This window comes from Patiria miniata, unplaced genomic scaffold (genome assembly GCF_015706575.1).
Source record: "Patiria miniata isolate m_02_andy unplaced genomic scaffold, ASM1570657v1 HiC_scaffold_9, whole genome shotgun sequence".
NCBI lineage: Eukaryota > Metazoa > Echinodermata > Asteroidea > Valvatida > Asterinidae > Patiria > Patiria miniata.
In genome coordinates, this window is record NW_024037076.1 from 6,924,398 (window position 1) to 6,941,104 (window position 16,707).

Sequence of the window (16,707 nt, forward strand, 5' to 3'; positions counted from 1 at the left end):
GCTGAACCTTCTGTATTTATGCCACCATGAGCCATGGTTATGCTGATTTGTAAATGTTAAGTTTCAGTGCTCATCGGGGAAAAAACAAAGTACCAGGCAGACTTGACTAGGTTGAAAATTGGGTTAAGAGTTTAGTCACTTTACACACTGTTTATCAAAATATTTGTCAAAAATGTGTTTACATGTATATTGTATTGATTGTAAACCATGTTGTACCTAACAGGCGGCAGAATCTATGCAGACTAGTGGACTGATACAGCAGATCTGCCTGCCGCTACTACAGCTACATCAACAGAATGGAGAAGCCATGCTGACGGGTAACAATATGGCAAAGGTAGGAAACTCTCATTACAGAAGTATGGAAAGATGTCATGGATTGCTGCCTATCAGCATTCAGTCACCAACATGAGTCATTCAGTTTTATTGGTTGTGCATTCTTTGACAAATGAGTTCATTCAAATTCAAAAGGGTATCAGTTCATTCAGTTTCATCGCAGCCAATTGCAGGAGGTTGATCCAGAGTTCAAATTTCATTTTGTTGAGTCAAACTTGTTTCTGTGGTATGTCTTTGTACAGATTTGTATATTTTTGAATAACGAAAGTAGATATTTCATGAAAAATACATCCTATACTTCACATTTTTTTTGGACAAACATATCTCTGTCCAAGTGTTTTGGAATATAAACAGATAAGTAACCATTCTAGACAAGCCTGTTTGATATGACAATATCTCATGATATTTCGATTTTATTAGTCTGATAGTCTATCAATTTGTTATTTTGCCCTCAAGGTCCCCAAAAGAGAAGGGGTCTGTCCGTTTGTTTGTTTGTTTGTTTGTTTGTTTGTTTGTTTGTTTGTTTGTTTATTTGTTTGGTTTTTTCACCCACACTTTTTTTACAATTTTTTTGTGGGAAGGCAATGTCAGAAGATGAAATTCAAAAACTAGCATGACATAGAATAACTGAAATATGGCTTCAGGAAGCCTAGGTAGCCATTGACCTGAACTGATTGAAATTGGAAAAAAGGCTTGGTTATGTGCATTTTTTAAAAGTTGTAATACTGGTGTTTGCAATATTTGTCAATCTTTTCAAGCCTCACGAAATTAATGAGGTACCTATCCTATTTTGTGTGCAGTAAAAATTTGCAGTATCACCTGCTTCACGAGTTATTAATGAATAAATATTACCCTTTTTGAGGCTTCCATTGGTCAATACCAAGACCCATGCGAAGTCACGCCGAATCACGCTAATGAATATGCTTATCTGCTCTTCGTCAAAATTTTCCTTGGAGATAGTTCAAGGTGTAACACAAGCGGTGCGTGGGGGGGGGGGGGGGAGGGAGCCCCTCATAGTCCCCCAAAAATTTGATTTAATCATAATCTTGAGTGTAAACCAAATTATTTCATGGATTGAAAGTTTTTGTGGAATAAGTTGTATTTGCATACTTAAGAACAGTATGATTGGTGCTAAGTCCAATTGAAGCCAGCTAATTAGCGCTCATTACACATTTTAATCATAATTACGAGTGCAACAATAAAACAAGTGTCAATGTGTTCCTAACACCTTGATGGAGGAGCAAAATCCGCCACTTAAGAAAGTTTCAAGTGGTGTCATCCCTACTTAAGAAAGGGTCAAAGGTCACCAGGGGTCAATAAACACCAATAACCATAACGTTGAGTGCAACTTGCACTCTTTTGTGTAAATCAACAATTTATCATAGACCGATCACTGATTACATGCTTAGGAACAGGATATATAGTGCAAAATCCAATTAAGAAGGTCTTTAATTAGCGCTAATTACATGTTTAATCATAGTTACGAGTGCAGAGGATAAAACAAGTGTCATTTAGTACATTACACTGCGCTGGAGCAAAATTTGTCACTTAAGAAAGTTTCAAGTGGTGGCATCCCTACTTAAGAAAGGATCAAACATCACCAGGGGTCTATATAGTCAATCTGTGAACATTGAGGGCAACATATCTAAAGCCCTACCACTTAACACCGGCGTACCACAGGGATCAATTTTAGGTCCACTGTTATTTATTATTTATACAAGTGACCTACAGCTTTGTATCCATAGTGAGTGTAATTTGTTCATGTATGCCGACGACTCCACATTAACGTGTAGTTCTACCAGTGTTGAAGTAGAAAACAACTTGAATACAGCCCTAGCGAGAATTTACGACTGGTGTGTCAGAAACAAACTTACATTAAACACCAGCAAAACCAAATCCATGCTTATTGGAACTAATATAAAAGTCTGCGGTACTGACCTTAATGTCAGTATTGCTGGTAGTCCAGTTGTAAAGGTGCACTCTTGTAAGTGTCTAGGTGTTATTATTGATGACACTTTAACTTGGGGCCCACACGTAGAATACTTGAAGAAAACAGTTTCCTTTTAACTAGGTATGCTAAATAGAATCCGTGACTATGTTCCCCAAAGCTGTCTGCACTCTCTTTTTGTTAGCTTAGTTTTGTCATCTTTAGATTATTGTTGTACTGTATGGGGAGGAAGGTACACATCACAAAACAATATTCTTAATAAATGTTTGAAAAGAGCCGCGCGGATAATCCTGAAGTGTGCATTCTTAACACCTTCAGCCGATATGTTTGCTAGTCTTAATTGGATGTCATTTGCTGAACTAGAGTAGAGTATAAAAAGGCTATTCTTGTTTACAAATGTATAAACGAAATTACTCCTTTATATATGACAAATATGTTTACACCACTTATTCAGATTCGTGAAACAAGACAATCCACTGATATGGCATTGAGGATTCCTTTTGCCAAAAAAACAAATGTTATGCCTCAAGCTTTGCTGTAACTGGTACAATCATTTGGAATAATTTACATGTGCAGTTGAGAACCATGACTTCACTAGCCTCATTCAAATCTGAACTACGTAAAACGTTCAGTCAGTAATAATATTTCTGCAAATAAGTATTTGTGTATTTGCCGCTGTCTTCTCTGATTATACAAATCTAGATATGTGCTGATCTACGGAGTTAACAAACTTGGTTGCCATGATAATAAGAAGATAATAAGGAGCCGGATGGGAAATTCCCCGTGTTTTCTTTCAAAAGGGGGGTTTTTGCCCCTCCCGTAATCAGCAAATATAGTTACAGCAATATTTTTTTTTTGTTGATGTTACAAGATAGATCCAAATTTTTCGTGTTCACTGAATCAACTTTATAGTAAAGCATTCACACTGTACATGTAGTTATAATAGTTTTAAAATATATTGTATTTATAATATTTACTTAACACCTATGCATTAATCAAAAAATGTTTTATCTCACTGTATTGAATTTTATTGTATTTGTAATGTATTGTATAATTATACATGTTTGTAGTCATTATTTATTGTATTCAGGGCCCCAATGGGAACCAGTTTTAAACTGTTTGGGCATACCCTGTTTAAAGAAATGGAATAAATAAATAAATAAATGAGCACCATTAAGAACAATATAAGTTTAACTTGCATTCACGTGCGGATCAACCGCTTATTATGGACCTCTCTGATTACATGATTAAGACCAAGATAATAGTGCAACGTCTGATCAAAAAGAACCTTATGTACTTTACATGTTTTATAAATAATTAGAATGATGATTAGGAGTAAAATGATAAAAGGACCGTCAGTTTGAACTTTACCCCACACAGGAACAAAACACACCACCTACAAAATGTTTCAATATCACAAACAATCATGAAAGTGAGTGCAACTAATTACCTCCTCAATCACGAATGGATGTAATACCTACGTAATGGGGAATATGAGATCACCAGAGTTTATAATTATAGCATCTTAACTTTGTAGTAGTTTTCAGTTCAGACAAGGTTTGCATTAAAGTTGACAATAATCAATATTGAGAACTTTATTGTGATGATATCATTAACACTGGCTGATGGGCTGCTTTGAAGTAGGAAGTTTAGTTGATTAGTCCCCAGCGATGATGATGACGACAACCGAGAAATGAGTACTGTTCATGTTCGAGAAAGCATTCGCCCCGAAAGCAAGGGCGGCACATCCATTACATAAGCCACAAAGCATCGATGGTAGCAGCCTTCCACCTTGTCAAGCTGAGCTGCGTGAGGCCATGCAAAACGAGCTGCTTTTGTGGCGAGGATGTGGGGAAGAGCAACAGAGCAAAAGATCGTTCAACATCCAGTCGCCAGCGATGGACGGGCAGAGGAAGATGGCTTCTACGATATCCCCCACTTTTTTTGGGGGGGGGGGAATGGTCTATTGAATCATCTCCCCCCCCCCCCCACTTTTTCATGATGAGGAAAAAAATGTGGATTGTGAGGTATTTTTAAAACATCCCGACAACCCAAATGTGTTGGCACTGGAAAGTGGAGAAACAAAGTACAAAAGCTTTTAAAATGCGAGTATACTTGCTGAAGCGCTTTTTGAATTTGCACGGCCGGGCAATTCTTAGATTTTGGTCATCCCCCATCCTCTCCCACTCCCCAGCACAGATTTACGCCACTGATCCCCAGCGATGATGATTTTACTTATACTGTTCTTAAGTATGCAAATACAATTCTGTACATGATAAACTTTCGATCCATGAAAAAAATTTGGTTTGCACTCAAGATTATGATTAAATCGAATTTTTGGGGGACTGTAAGGGACTCCCCCCCCCCCCCCCCCCCCAACGCACCACTGGCCAAACTTAAGAAATTCTATTTTACTGTTGTCGTAGTCACTCCTACATATCCCATGCTTCAAACCTTTTGCACTTGAAATTATGATTAAACCTCATTGGGCTCCCGACCAGAGCAGTGAAATTCATGCACCCCCCAAAAAACATGGCTTTTTGAACGTTGTGTTTCTCAAAAAATATGCTCGGTATGATCAGTGAAAAACCACCGTCATTGATGCTAAAACGTCAATACTGGTTATTGGTAAAGCTGACCTTAAAGTCGTGAAGAAAGCGTTCGAAAATGTCCCAAAATCTATGTATTTATCTCTATTTCTAGGAATCCCACAAGTTTTTATTTCACGAGTAGATGAACACTAATATCATCTAAGTATATTCCTAACTTCATTTTAATTTGTTGTTGCCAACGCTTGTGTTGCACCTTTAACTACATGTATCTCCAAAGAAAATTTTGATGAGGATTTTTTCCTGACCAAACTCGTGTGCACGGTTTTCAGGTTGGCTGCTTTTGGGGCAACATTGATGAAGCGCATATAAGCGTATTAATAGTGTGGCTCAGCATGATTTCGCATGGGTCTCGGTATCGACCAATGGAAGCCGGCAAAAAGGGTGATATTTATTAATTGATAATTTGTGAAGGAGGTGATACTGCAAATTTTTACTGCATACCATAATGGATAGAAACCTTATTGATATTTGTGAGGCTTGAAAAGATTGACAAATATTGCAAACTCCAGTGCTACATCTTTAAAAAAATACACGTAACCAGGCCTATTTTTCCAATTTCAACAAAGAGTAATTTGATCATTATAAGGGAAACAAACCCTGATAGTTCCAAGAAGATACAGTCTTCCAAACAGGAGAAATTTTGTACGTAGCGTCCAAGTACGTAATTGGATTAACTTTCTCTAACAACAGCGACGCTAAGGCCTTCGCAACCACATGTCTGTCATTGTCACCTTCACCATGCAAAATTTATCATATAATAGATTAGACCATTGAATTTCTGTTATTTTTTATTCAAGTTAAAAGGAACATAGTTTTTAGTTTTGACAACAGAAAATGAAACAAAGCTAGGTGTTAATGCCACAACACTCTTTTGTGGTTAAGTTGATATACACAAGTAATTTAAAAGAACCAGACACCGAAAATCCTACTTTCCTTTTTTATGTGTACAGTCCAAGAAAACAGATACGTTAACCTGGCTGTCCATTTATCGCCATTCTATCTCCGTGGTAACGGTGATGCTTGGAACCTTACAGCACAGTTTCCTACCGGATGCCCTGGACTTCTTTGGAGTGCATCGGGAACGCATGATGCAGGTCAGTTGTACGCCTCTGTATAGTTCCTTCCATCATTATAAAAGCTATAGTCATTGATCCAGCATAACATTATCTTAATTTCTAGGCAACCATAAATTAATCAAGGTCAATGTACTACAGACTTATTCATTTAAGCCAATTTATGCATTGTTGAAGACTTGAAATCAATCAGTATTTGGCCAAGTTTTGTTTGCCCGTCACGCACCCTGCTGCAATATTGACAACTACCGCACACTGTCCCTGGGTATACATGTTAGGGACGGTTAGTGCATTCTTGATTCCCAATTCCCCAATAAGTGTGTATGTCGATTCCAATTATTGACTTGAACAACTTGTTCTCGGCTTTGTACACCTCATAAAGCAATTGCTACCAGATTTTGACGGAGCAGTCTGATTGGTTAAGATACAGGAGAACATGAATATTCATATTACACCTTACAACTTGCACATCTTTTGCACGTGCACACGTATACCCAAAGGTGTGTTTACCGTTGATCGTGGACGTCCTATTGTTCCTCTTTTATTTGTACTCTTTTTAGGAAGACTCCCATAGGTTTTGTATACGACCCCAATCGCAGACGTATGCTGGGAATCGTGGACGATATAGTTCTCTTTAGTTCTCTGGTATTTTTCGACCACGGTTTGAAAAGATGAACACGTACACATGTTGTGTTGGTGGTGAATGCAATATAGCCGAGAGCGAGTCCAATTCCTGGAAGCGTCTCAAGCTTATTCCTGAGCCGTAGTTGTTTTGTTTCCTCCAAAGCTTAGGTTTTGAAAACTAAAGGTTAAAGTGTAAAAACAAAACAAAATAGAAAACATAACTTTATCCCAGCCATTCCTCTTCCTTTTCTAGGCTCCTCTCTTCTTGTCTGTGATGTCATAATTTTACTGTACACAGTTTACCACAGTTTTCATAAATAAAGCATGACATGTACAATGGACCACCACTATAAGGAACATCGTGGGATCTACAGAAAGTGCTTGCAATAGCGATCCAATGGTATAGCGATTTTGAACCGCCAGTACCCCCTTTTAACCAATAGTGAACTGTCATTTCTCACATCTCATGGCCGCATGAGGAGTCATCACGGAACTTTAGCAACGGGTGATTTTCCCTTTTATTCCTTGGGGAAATAATAGCCATCTATCACTCTTCAACTTTCAAACACGATGTAACCATGGGTGGTTTGATTTGCACATCGAAACGGCTAACAGGGGGGGGGGGGGGGAGGAGTGGGAAAAATAAACACATATTAAATCCAGTCGAAATAGGGCACGCTTCAAGTAGGGCCCAATTTTAGGTGGTATTTTAAGAGACGGTCGCCATTGTAAGTACCAGTGGCTCAAAATCACTACATCAAACAAACGTTATTATGAACATTTGTTTGTGGATCCCTCGATGTTCGTTAAAGTAGCTCTCCACTGTTCTCAGTATGTCTAGGAATTAATCTTCTTTGTTGTTTTTCCTCCTTATTTCTTTAAGAGAAAAATTCATGTAAAATAATAACCATTAAAGACTCATTTCATTAACTCACTTTTAATCAATATAAATTTGAACAAACAAATGGCACATAGCAGGATTAAAATATGTAGCCTCTGCACATGCCACCATTAAATCCGGCTACATTCAATTTTTTTACTCAACCAAGAAATTGTGATATGAGACAAAAAGGGAATTTGACTAGGTTCCCTTTTCATGAATTTATTTTGCACATTGAAATTGAGTGGAACAGGATTCAAACCTGCAAACCTCCAAAACAAACTACCAGAACTCTACCAACTGAGCTAGCAACCCTATCTTGGCTAGTCGTCCAATTTGTCAATGTGTTTTTTCATGATGAGCTAGTTAGAAACCAGAAGAAATATGTTAAGAATATGTACAAGAATTGGCACTCTGTACAGAAATGTCTATTTCCCTTTTGTTTGTACAGTGCCTTGATGCTGTGAGGTACAACCAGAGCCAAGCCTGCCTGATGGAAGCAGAGACAACCAGTGCCTTCATCTACCAGCTCTCACACTTTGCTAAGGAACTGGGCAGTCGCATGAGGACTGGAGAGGTCCAAGGACTGTTGCTGTGTGTGACGTCGCTGTGTCACTGCTGTGTGGCATTGCTGATCAGGCCAAAGCTGCTGCAGTATCTGACAGAGGTGAGTTGTGGGGTAGCAGGCTGGTGTAATATCTGACAGAGGTGAGTTGTGGGGTAACAGGCTGGTGTAATATCTGACAGAGGTGAGTTGTGGGGTAACAGGCTGGTGTAATATCTGACAGAGGTGAGTTGTGGGGTAACAGGCTGGTGTAATATCTGACAGAGGTGAGTTGTGGGGTAGCAGGCTGGTGTAATATCTGACAGAGGTGAGTTGTGGGGTAACAGGCTGGTGTAATATCTGACAGAGGTGAGTTGTGGGGTAACAGGCTGGTGTAGTATCTGACAGAGGTGAGTTGTGGGGTAACAGGCTGGTGTAATATCTGACGGAGGTGAGTTGTGCGGTAGCAGGCTGGTGTAATATCTGACAGAGGTGAGTTGTGGGGTAACAGGCTGGTGTAGTATCTGACAGGTGAGTTGTGAGGTAACAGGCTGGTGTAGTATCTGACGGAGGTGAGTTGTGGGGTAACAGGCTGGTGTAATATCTGACAGAGGTGAGTTGTGGGGTAACAGGCTGGTGTAATATCTGACAGAGGTGAGTTGTGGGGTAACAGGCTGGTGTAATATCTGACGGAGGTGAGTTGTGCGGTAGCAGGCTGGTGTAATATCTGACAGAGGTGAGTTGTGGGGTAACAGGCTGGTGTAGTATCTGACAGGTGAGTTGTGAGGTAACAGGCCGGTGAAGTGTCTGACAGAGGTGAGTTGTGAGGCAATAGGTTGGTATAGTATCTGACAGAGGTGAGTTGTGAAGTAACAGGCTTCTATAGTACCTGACAGGGGTGAATTGTAAGGTAACAGGCTGGTGTAGTATCTGACAGGGGTGAATTGTGAGGTAATATGCTGGTGTAATATCTGACAGAGGTGAGTTGTTGGGTAACAGGCTGGTGTAATATCTGACAGAGGTGAGTTGTTGGGTAACAGGCTGGTGTAGTATCTGACAGGTGAGTTGCAAGGTGGCAGGCTGGTGTAATATCTGACAGAGGTGATTTGTGAGGTAATAGGCTGGTGTAATATCTGACGGGTGAGTTGTGAGGTAACAGGCTGGTGTAGTATCTGACGGGGGTGAGTTGTGAGGTAATAAGCTGCTGTAGTATCTAACAGGTGACTTGTGGGGTAGCAGGCTGGTGTAGTATCCGACGGGTGAGTTGTGAGGTAATTGGCTGGTGTAGTATCTGACAGGTGAGTTGTAAGTTAACAGGCTGGTGTAGTATCCGACGGGTGAGTTGTGAGGTAATAGGCTGATGTAGTATCTGACTGGTGAGTTGTGAGGTAACAGGCTGGTGTAGTATCTGACAGGTGAGTTGTGAGGCAATTGGCTGGTGTAGTATCTGACAGGTGAGTTGTAAGTTAACAGGCTGGTGTAGTATCCGACGGGTGAGTTGTGAGGTAACAGGCTGGTGTAGTATCCGACGGGTGAGTTGTGAGGTAATAGGCTGATGTAGTATCTGACAGGTGAGTTGTAAGTTAACAGGCTGGTGTAGTATCCGACGGGTGAGTTGTGAGGTAACAGGCTGGTGTAGTATCTGACAGGTGAGTTGTAAGTTAACAGGTTGGTGTAGTATCTGACGGGTGAGTTGTGAGGTAATAGGCTGATGTAGTATCTGACAGGTGAGTTGTAAGTTAACAGGCTGGTGTAGTATCCGACGGGTGAGTTGTGGGGTAACAGGCTGGTGTAGTATCCGACGGGTGAGTTGTGAGGTAACAGGCTGGTGTAGTATCTGACAGGTGAGTTGTAAGTTAACAGGCTGGTGTAGTATCTGACGGGTGAGTTGTGAGGTAACAGGCTGGTGTAGTATCTGACAGGTGAGTTGTAAGTTAACAGGCTGGTGTAGTATCCGACGGGTGAGTTGTGGGGTAACAGGCTGGTGTAGTATCTGACTGGTGAGTTGTAAGTTAACAGGCTGGTGTAGTATCTGACTGGTGAGTTGTGAGGTAATAGGCTGATGTAGTATCTGACTGGTGAGTTGTAAGTTAACAGGCTGGTGTAGTATATGACAGGTGAGTTGTGAGGTAACAAGCTTCTATAGTATCTGACAGGGGTGAGTTTGGATGTAAACAGGCCTATCAATTCAATTTGAACATTTTTGTTTTGGTTAGACACATAACTTTAGGAATTGTGTCTTATTTTGGCAGAAGAGTACCAAACATACAAACATGAATAAGCAAGAGCGTATGGTGCTGACAATGAACGGCACCCCAATAAGGCTACGACAGCAGACATCAACGACAGATCTGGCAGAGAATAAATATAGCCTAGAGGTGCAGCACATCCAGGCCAGGTATGTTGGGTTTTGGGCAAGTGTGTGGCTATTGTGGAGGGCATTGAGTGACGTTGAAAAAGGCAGTTGAGCAGGCATGGGATGTTCTGTGGCATAATAATAGTGTATTTACTATTGAGATAAAAAAAGAGAATAATTTCCTTAAACTCAGTCAAGTTTATCCATTATATTTAGCATTTCCAATCAAAGTTCCATTGCCTATTCTGTACTTGTTGGTTTGATTGTACATTGCTTATTATAGCAGTCAGGTTATCACTTGGGTATTTTCCTTGCCTCCCATCTCTGGTGACAAGATTCAGTCCAAACTTGATCCTTGACATTTTTCTTTTGGGTGAAATTGGGAAATCCCTTCATAGTGTTTTTCAATTCGTGTTTTAACATGTTAAAGTCACGCTATAGCAGCCTCAGCTCAAAAAAAGTAATGGTCACTAAATGATGAACTGCATGTCTTGCATGGATGACATTCCTTCTAAAATCATGGTTGCTATGAATTTTCAAATTGGAAGGAATTGAGGAAAACTCCAGGAGAAAAGTAAGCAGAGCAGAGAGATGGGAGTTTTTTTTCAAGAAAAGTCAATTTTAAACTGTGGTGCAGAGTTTTCAATGACAATCCTGCCCTTTCAACTTTCAACAATAATCTTGATATGAAATTGACAGCTGCAACCCAATAGAGTGAAAAGCAATATGCAGATTTACCCACAGATCTTAAGTTTGATAGTTCAAGCCACAAGGACACGGCACCCCATTCTTTATCCAACTCAGAAAACGATAAATCATGTCATTGATCATGTGTTTTTGAACTAGTTTTAACTTCAATCTTACTTCAGATTATTGGTGATATTGGGCCATGGCTTGGCTGCCTTGAGACACTTCAGCCCAGATCTGCTGACCATTCTGCTGAACCCAGTAAGCTAGCGTTTTGTTCATGTAATGTGATATAATCTGGGAACACACTTAAGGTGATCAAACACTAATTTATGTTAAACTATTGAATCGTTCACAAATTACTTGATAGCTGTTGTTAAATCCTGTTATTTATTTATTTTTGAAATTATTATTTTCTTCATCGTATTTTGTCTTCATACATCCAGTTTTAATTTTTGAAAGTATAAAAATAAAGTCTTACTAAAATGCTCATCACTGATCAGTCCCCCCCCCTTGAAAAATGATACAAGAATAATGGGAGGTGTTTGGCATCCTTTTGAAGCTGAGACTAACCTCTTTGTTGAACTTCCGTATGACATCGACGTCAGTAGTTCAAATAAATAAAATATTGGGAGAGGTTTCAAATGAAGTCTGTAAAAGCAACACGAAGGCAAAATGTAATTCATTCAAAAACAAGCATTATGAATGAAACAAATGCTCAGTGCAGTATCTAAAGTTCTATTCAGTGATATACGTTGGGTTTATCGGATTGTGTCACACATCATCCTTGCCTTCTTGAGAAAAGACTTTCTCCCTGATATTGAATCATTACAGAAAACTGTATGTATCAATAAATGTTGGGAGACTCTTGTATTCTAGCAACACTGTTTTTACTTATGTTTATAACAAAATAAAAGGTTAACCAGTAGTACATTTTGCCTTCATGTTGCTTTTTTGGGACTTCACTTTAAACCTCTCCAAACATTTAATTCATTTGAACTATTGACGTAGATGTCATACGGAAGTTCTGCAAAATTATGCAAACAACCCTCTGCATTCATGTGTTATCAGTGCTTGCCCTTTTACACACTTAACTTTCTTTAGTCATCTTTAAATATTTCTATGGGTTTTATTTGTTACTGTACAGAGTGTTGATATTTTGGAGTACCAGATGTTGCTAGGCCTTGGGTTTAGCACACCAACTCTAGAGACTGACATTGAACCATCATTTGGATTGCTTATATCCTGCATCAATATGTGTGTCCAACTACTGAGTAAGGTAATGACACTGAGATTGACTAGTAATCTTGAAGGCTCTTTGTACCTACAGAATACCATCGTAAACAATGAAGAACATTTATACATTTCTAGAGGTGGTTCAAGTGACATCACTGGAGTAAATGAACAATACATAAGATGACATAATGCATGTGCTTGTTGTCTCACTGGACCGCAATGCCAGGCGGGTCCAAGCCATCACCCTGGGGCTGCACAGTCATATTTCCAGCCTTGGTCTCTGGCTGTGACTCGCTGGCCGATATATTCCGGCCTCTGTCGTTGCGGGTTTTCAGTCATCCAATCTGACTTGCGGAAAACTTTTGCATGTATACACAGCCTCAGTTCTATGGATTGTCAGGTGATAAGATTGGATGCCTTGTGATTGCCATGACCATGTACTTCCAGGTTTGTTTATGGTGCCAGTACACATCAACAGCATGTGGACAACTTTTAAATGAATACAACAAATGCATATTCTGTCAAGCAACTGTCATAACTGATCACAACTCATTTTGTTGCGCATAATTATATTCTCTGTGCATAACTTTCCACTTTCCAGGATTGCCTGATACCAATTACGTCATTGTTTTGTTTTGTTTTTGTGGGGTTATTTATCAGTTGGATTGTAGCAAGACCAGCCTGTCACCTGATGAGACAGCACCTACCATTCTGCCTGTTTCTGGGTCATCTATGCCTGCACAGCAAAGATACATGGACAGGTCAGTGCAAGTCCGTCATATTACAGAGACAAAAGAATACAGCAAAAGTCCTAATTAACCCCAAGATATCATTCGCTTCTCTGAGCGGGGGTGCGGCCACTCAGTTTTCTCCTCGAATACAAGTTTTGAGATAACATTTTCTATTAGACAGTTCCTGTAGCTGTAATTAACAACACATTTTACATACTATTCTGATGTTGAGAAAAATAATTATAACTGTATAAATGTGGATGAAATGTTGAAGAGGAAGTTAGAAAATGACATTTCTGAGGCAAGTGCTTATTGGCAAACAGTATGTTGAATTTCCTATAGTACTTATTATTATAAAACTTGTTGTTGCAGACCCATGATAATGTTCATACTGGAGACCTCTGTTGAGCTGCTAATGGTGCAGGGGTTGCGGTGCCTTAAAGATCCTACACTACCAGTCCGAGATAGACAGATAGTCAAACGGGAACTAGGCACAGAACTTGTGAGTATCAGATGGAAGATTGCGAGTATCAGATGACCTGTTACTCAATCATGTTACTCAATTTTTCCAAGAAGTTAAATTTCTATTTCATTTCATATTCAAAATGAAAAAAAAAATCACATCAGAGTGTAACTAATGAACCTGCTTTGGTCTCTCCGCATATCTAAGAATTTAGAAAAAAATTAAATATCCCATGATGGGGTCAGCAGCAGTAAATAGAAAGTTTGGGGTGGTGGGTGATACATCTTCGGTTTTCTTTTTGTGAGCTCTGTGGGTTGGCTTTTTTTTTTGGGGGGGGAGGGGGGATTAAGAGCTTAAGCTGACATAGGAAACAAGTACATGTTATTGACTAGTAACTGAAAATTACACGTGATTTGCATACTCTATTCCCAAGTTTTCTCTCTGTTAATGGAAATGCCACAAAATTAATCTGTCCATTACTGATTATTAACTGATAAACATTGAAGAATACCTTTTAATACAATGACCTATGGGTTTATTCTTACCTCCATGCATGAACAAAAACTTGCGACACAAAACAGACAAAAATCACCATCATTTCAGAAAAAGACTTGATTTTGTTCCTCATATACCAAACAAATTCTGACCTGAAAATAATGTTTCAGTCTTGACTCCAATGAATAAAATCTCATTTGTTTTGAATAACCACCCCTCCTCTTCCCTCAGCATTATTGTCCATACGTTTTGTTACTCGGTCGTTCCTGCTATAATCTTCATTGTTGTCATTTGCACTTCTATTTCAGGCCACTTTCCTGCAGAGTCTGCAACGGTATTTCCGTCGAGGGGGTGGGCCCTCCTCCCCCAGCTCTGCCAGTCCTTCAACCTCCTCCACTAGCCTCCTACGCACCCCCTCAACATCCATCCTCTCCAAGTCCTCTAGCCACACCTTGTTCTCTCAGGCCCCAGAGCAGGCCTTCTTTCGAGTTGTGCAGCACTTTATGCAGCAGATTCTACGATAGAGACCACTTTCAATAGGGTTTCGATTGCTTTTTGAGGGGGGGGGGGGATTTTTGGTCAAGATAACTGGTTCAAACCAAGATGGCAGAATGTAATTTTGTGAAGCTGATGGGCAGATTCTTTACACTTATTTCTCTTTGTTCTTTCCATTATTTCTTGCTTGTTTATCTGTTTCTTATGTAAAATATGCACTAACGTGTATTTGTTATTATTCAAGAGAAAACAAATACCTTTTCAAGCATAAAAAGGCATTTATGTCTATAGATGATTATGGGGAACGATTTCTGTTGTGCACCTGCACGCTCTGTGTATTCAAGGTATGTGAACATTGCGGTTATTGGAGCATTTGTTGACAGCACAGCTGACAGCTTCATATGGAGTGGCCATTCAAACTTGCTACTCTAATTTGCTATTCTAATACAGGTTCAAATGATTATTAAAACAGAATAATAATTCAAGAGAGAAAACCCTTATTTAGCTGGAAAAAACTCCAGTGACCTTGAATTCCTAAATAGTGGGGTTTCCTTGGGCATATAAAAAGCTGAGCAAGTTTTCCAACCTGATCCTTACTGGGGAAGTGCAGCGTACAAAATCTTTCTTTTTTTGCAATTCTCATCTTAATAAAACATCCTTTCTTCTACACACCAGCAGAATATCGAATTAAATGTCAAAACAAATTTAATATATCAACCACATATTTAGAAACAGTGATGAAATAGAGATTGTTTTGTTTGATGAGAGTTTGGAGGTAGAGAATGTCAACGCCACATAATATAAACCTAGGCTGAAGCAGCTGATGTAAACACTAACAAGTGTGTTGCCTCATGAACATGTACTTCAAACTAAGAATTGTGGGTTTGCTTTCCAGTTATAAATGACCAAAAAGTCTAGGTTGAAATAATGACAATTCTACATTGGGAATTGTCTTAAAAAAAAGGAATAAAAATGAACTTCATTTCTGTATGGTTAAAACCGAGCACACCACTGTCATGAATAAATAAGTGTATGTAGAATTAAAATTACTAAATTGTATTGAAGTTCGAGTGTTTTGTGTGTCCTTGTTATGTCCCATCTTGTGTATCCCATGAAAACCTTTGAGGAAGGTCTATGCATATATATACATTATCTTCACAAATCACTTCAATACATAATTGAGGATATTTTTGTCGGTCCACATCCCAGGACTCATGAGGAGGTGGGATCTCGCAGGACGCTTCCCTCCCATTTCGCACACTGCGCTGATGGCTTCTCATGTGTTTCATTGCTTCATTACAAAGACTAGGCCAATAGAACCTGTTCTTGACAAGTTTCAGGACCTTCCCATATCCAAACTGCTCCATGTTTCTGTGGAGACTCTTGAAATCCTCCTCTCTCTGCTGTTGGGGAAGCACTACCAGTTACCGCGCTTTCAGCTTTCCTGCCACCCTTCCTATAAATAAGGAGGAGTCCTCTCACCTCGAGGTGACTCCATGCGCCTATGGCAGCTTCTGCATAACTGTCTCTTTGGACAGCTGCCTCCTGGTAATCCTCACGGGGCTTTCCGACTTTAGCCCCATAAATGTGGCCAATTTACTGGACTACCTCCGTAAACATAGGCCACACTTCCACCATGTACAAAAACATGTCGAACTTTGTCAAATTTTGATTTTCACATTTAGGCTTAGTTTGTAGGGTTTTTTGCTTGAGAAGCATACTCACCCTCGTTATACTAAATCAGAAAGTGCTGCCTTTTCCGGATGTCTAATTTTCATGAAATTTCATGTTGAAATTTTGATACGCAAACGTGTGCAAACGAATCATACAAAAACAAACGCAAATGTAACGCTCAGGCACCAGACTATTCCTCATTTGCATACGCGTTCAAAAATCTTGCACAATCCAATCGACCTATCGCGGTAGATTTACGTTATAGACTCGTGTCAACACAGCTTGTGAAATATTGTCCAGTTACATGATATACAAATAGATGCGGAATGCGTAGAATCTGAGACAAACAAAACTTAGTGTACAAAAACTCCATTGGGTTGTCTAAGGGGCGTGGCTAACTCGCAAACTACGATAGGTCAATAGTACCAGGGTGAGAGAGCAGGTATCCAATCAGATCGTGAATTCATCAGCCCTTCCCGGCATCCTGTTTGCAGGGCGGCCGGTGGGACGAGCAAAGCCGTACCATAATTTACACCAAATCTAACCTCGTCCCCAG

At 39.7% G+C, this 16,707-nt stretch overlaps 1 protein-coding gene across 2 annotated transcripts in view; it reads left to right on the top strand.

Annotated features, from left to right (window-relative positions):
* Nucleotides 1–15,541, top strand: part of LOC119721055 (nucleoporin NUP188-like) — a 72,294-nt gene extending 56,753 nt beyond the window's left edge. For both annotated transcript variants that reach the window (XM_038190928.1, XM_038190929.1), the window contains exons 43-51: nt 224–334; nt 5,844–5,987; nt 7,922–8,137; nt 10,267–10,412; nt 11,240–11,318; nt 12,205–12,336; nt 12,954–13,054; nt 13,397–13,526; nt 14,291–15,541. In XM_038190928.1, the coding sequence (XP_038046856.1) occupies nt 224–334; nt 5,844–5,987; nt 7,922–8,137; nt 10,267–10,412; nt 11,240–11,318; nt 12,205–12,336; nt 12,954–13,054; nt 13,397–13,526; nt 14,291–14,506 (1,275 nt within the window). In that variant the 3' untranslated portion in view covers nt 14,507–15,541. The remainder of the gene's footprint in view (nt 1–223; nt 335–5,843; nt 5,988–7,921; nt 8,138–10,266; nt 10,413–11,239; nt 11,319–12,204; nt 12,337–12,953; nt 13,055–13,396; nt 13,527–14,290) is intronic.
* The last annotated feature ends 1,166 nt before the right edge of the window (nt 15,542–16,707 follow it).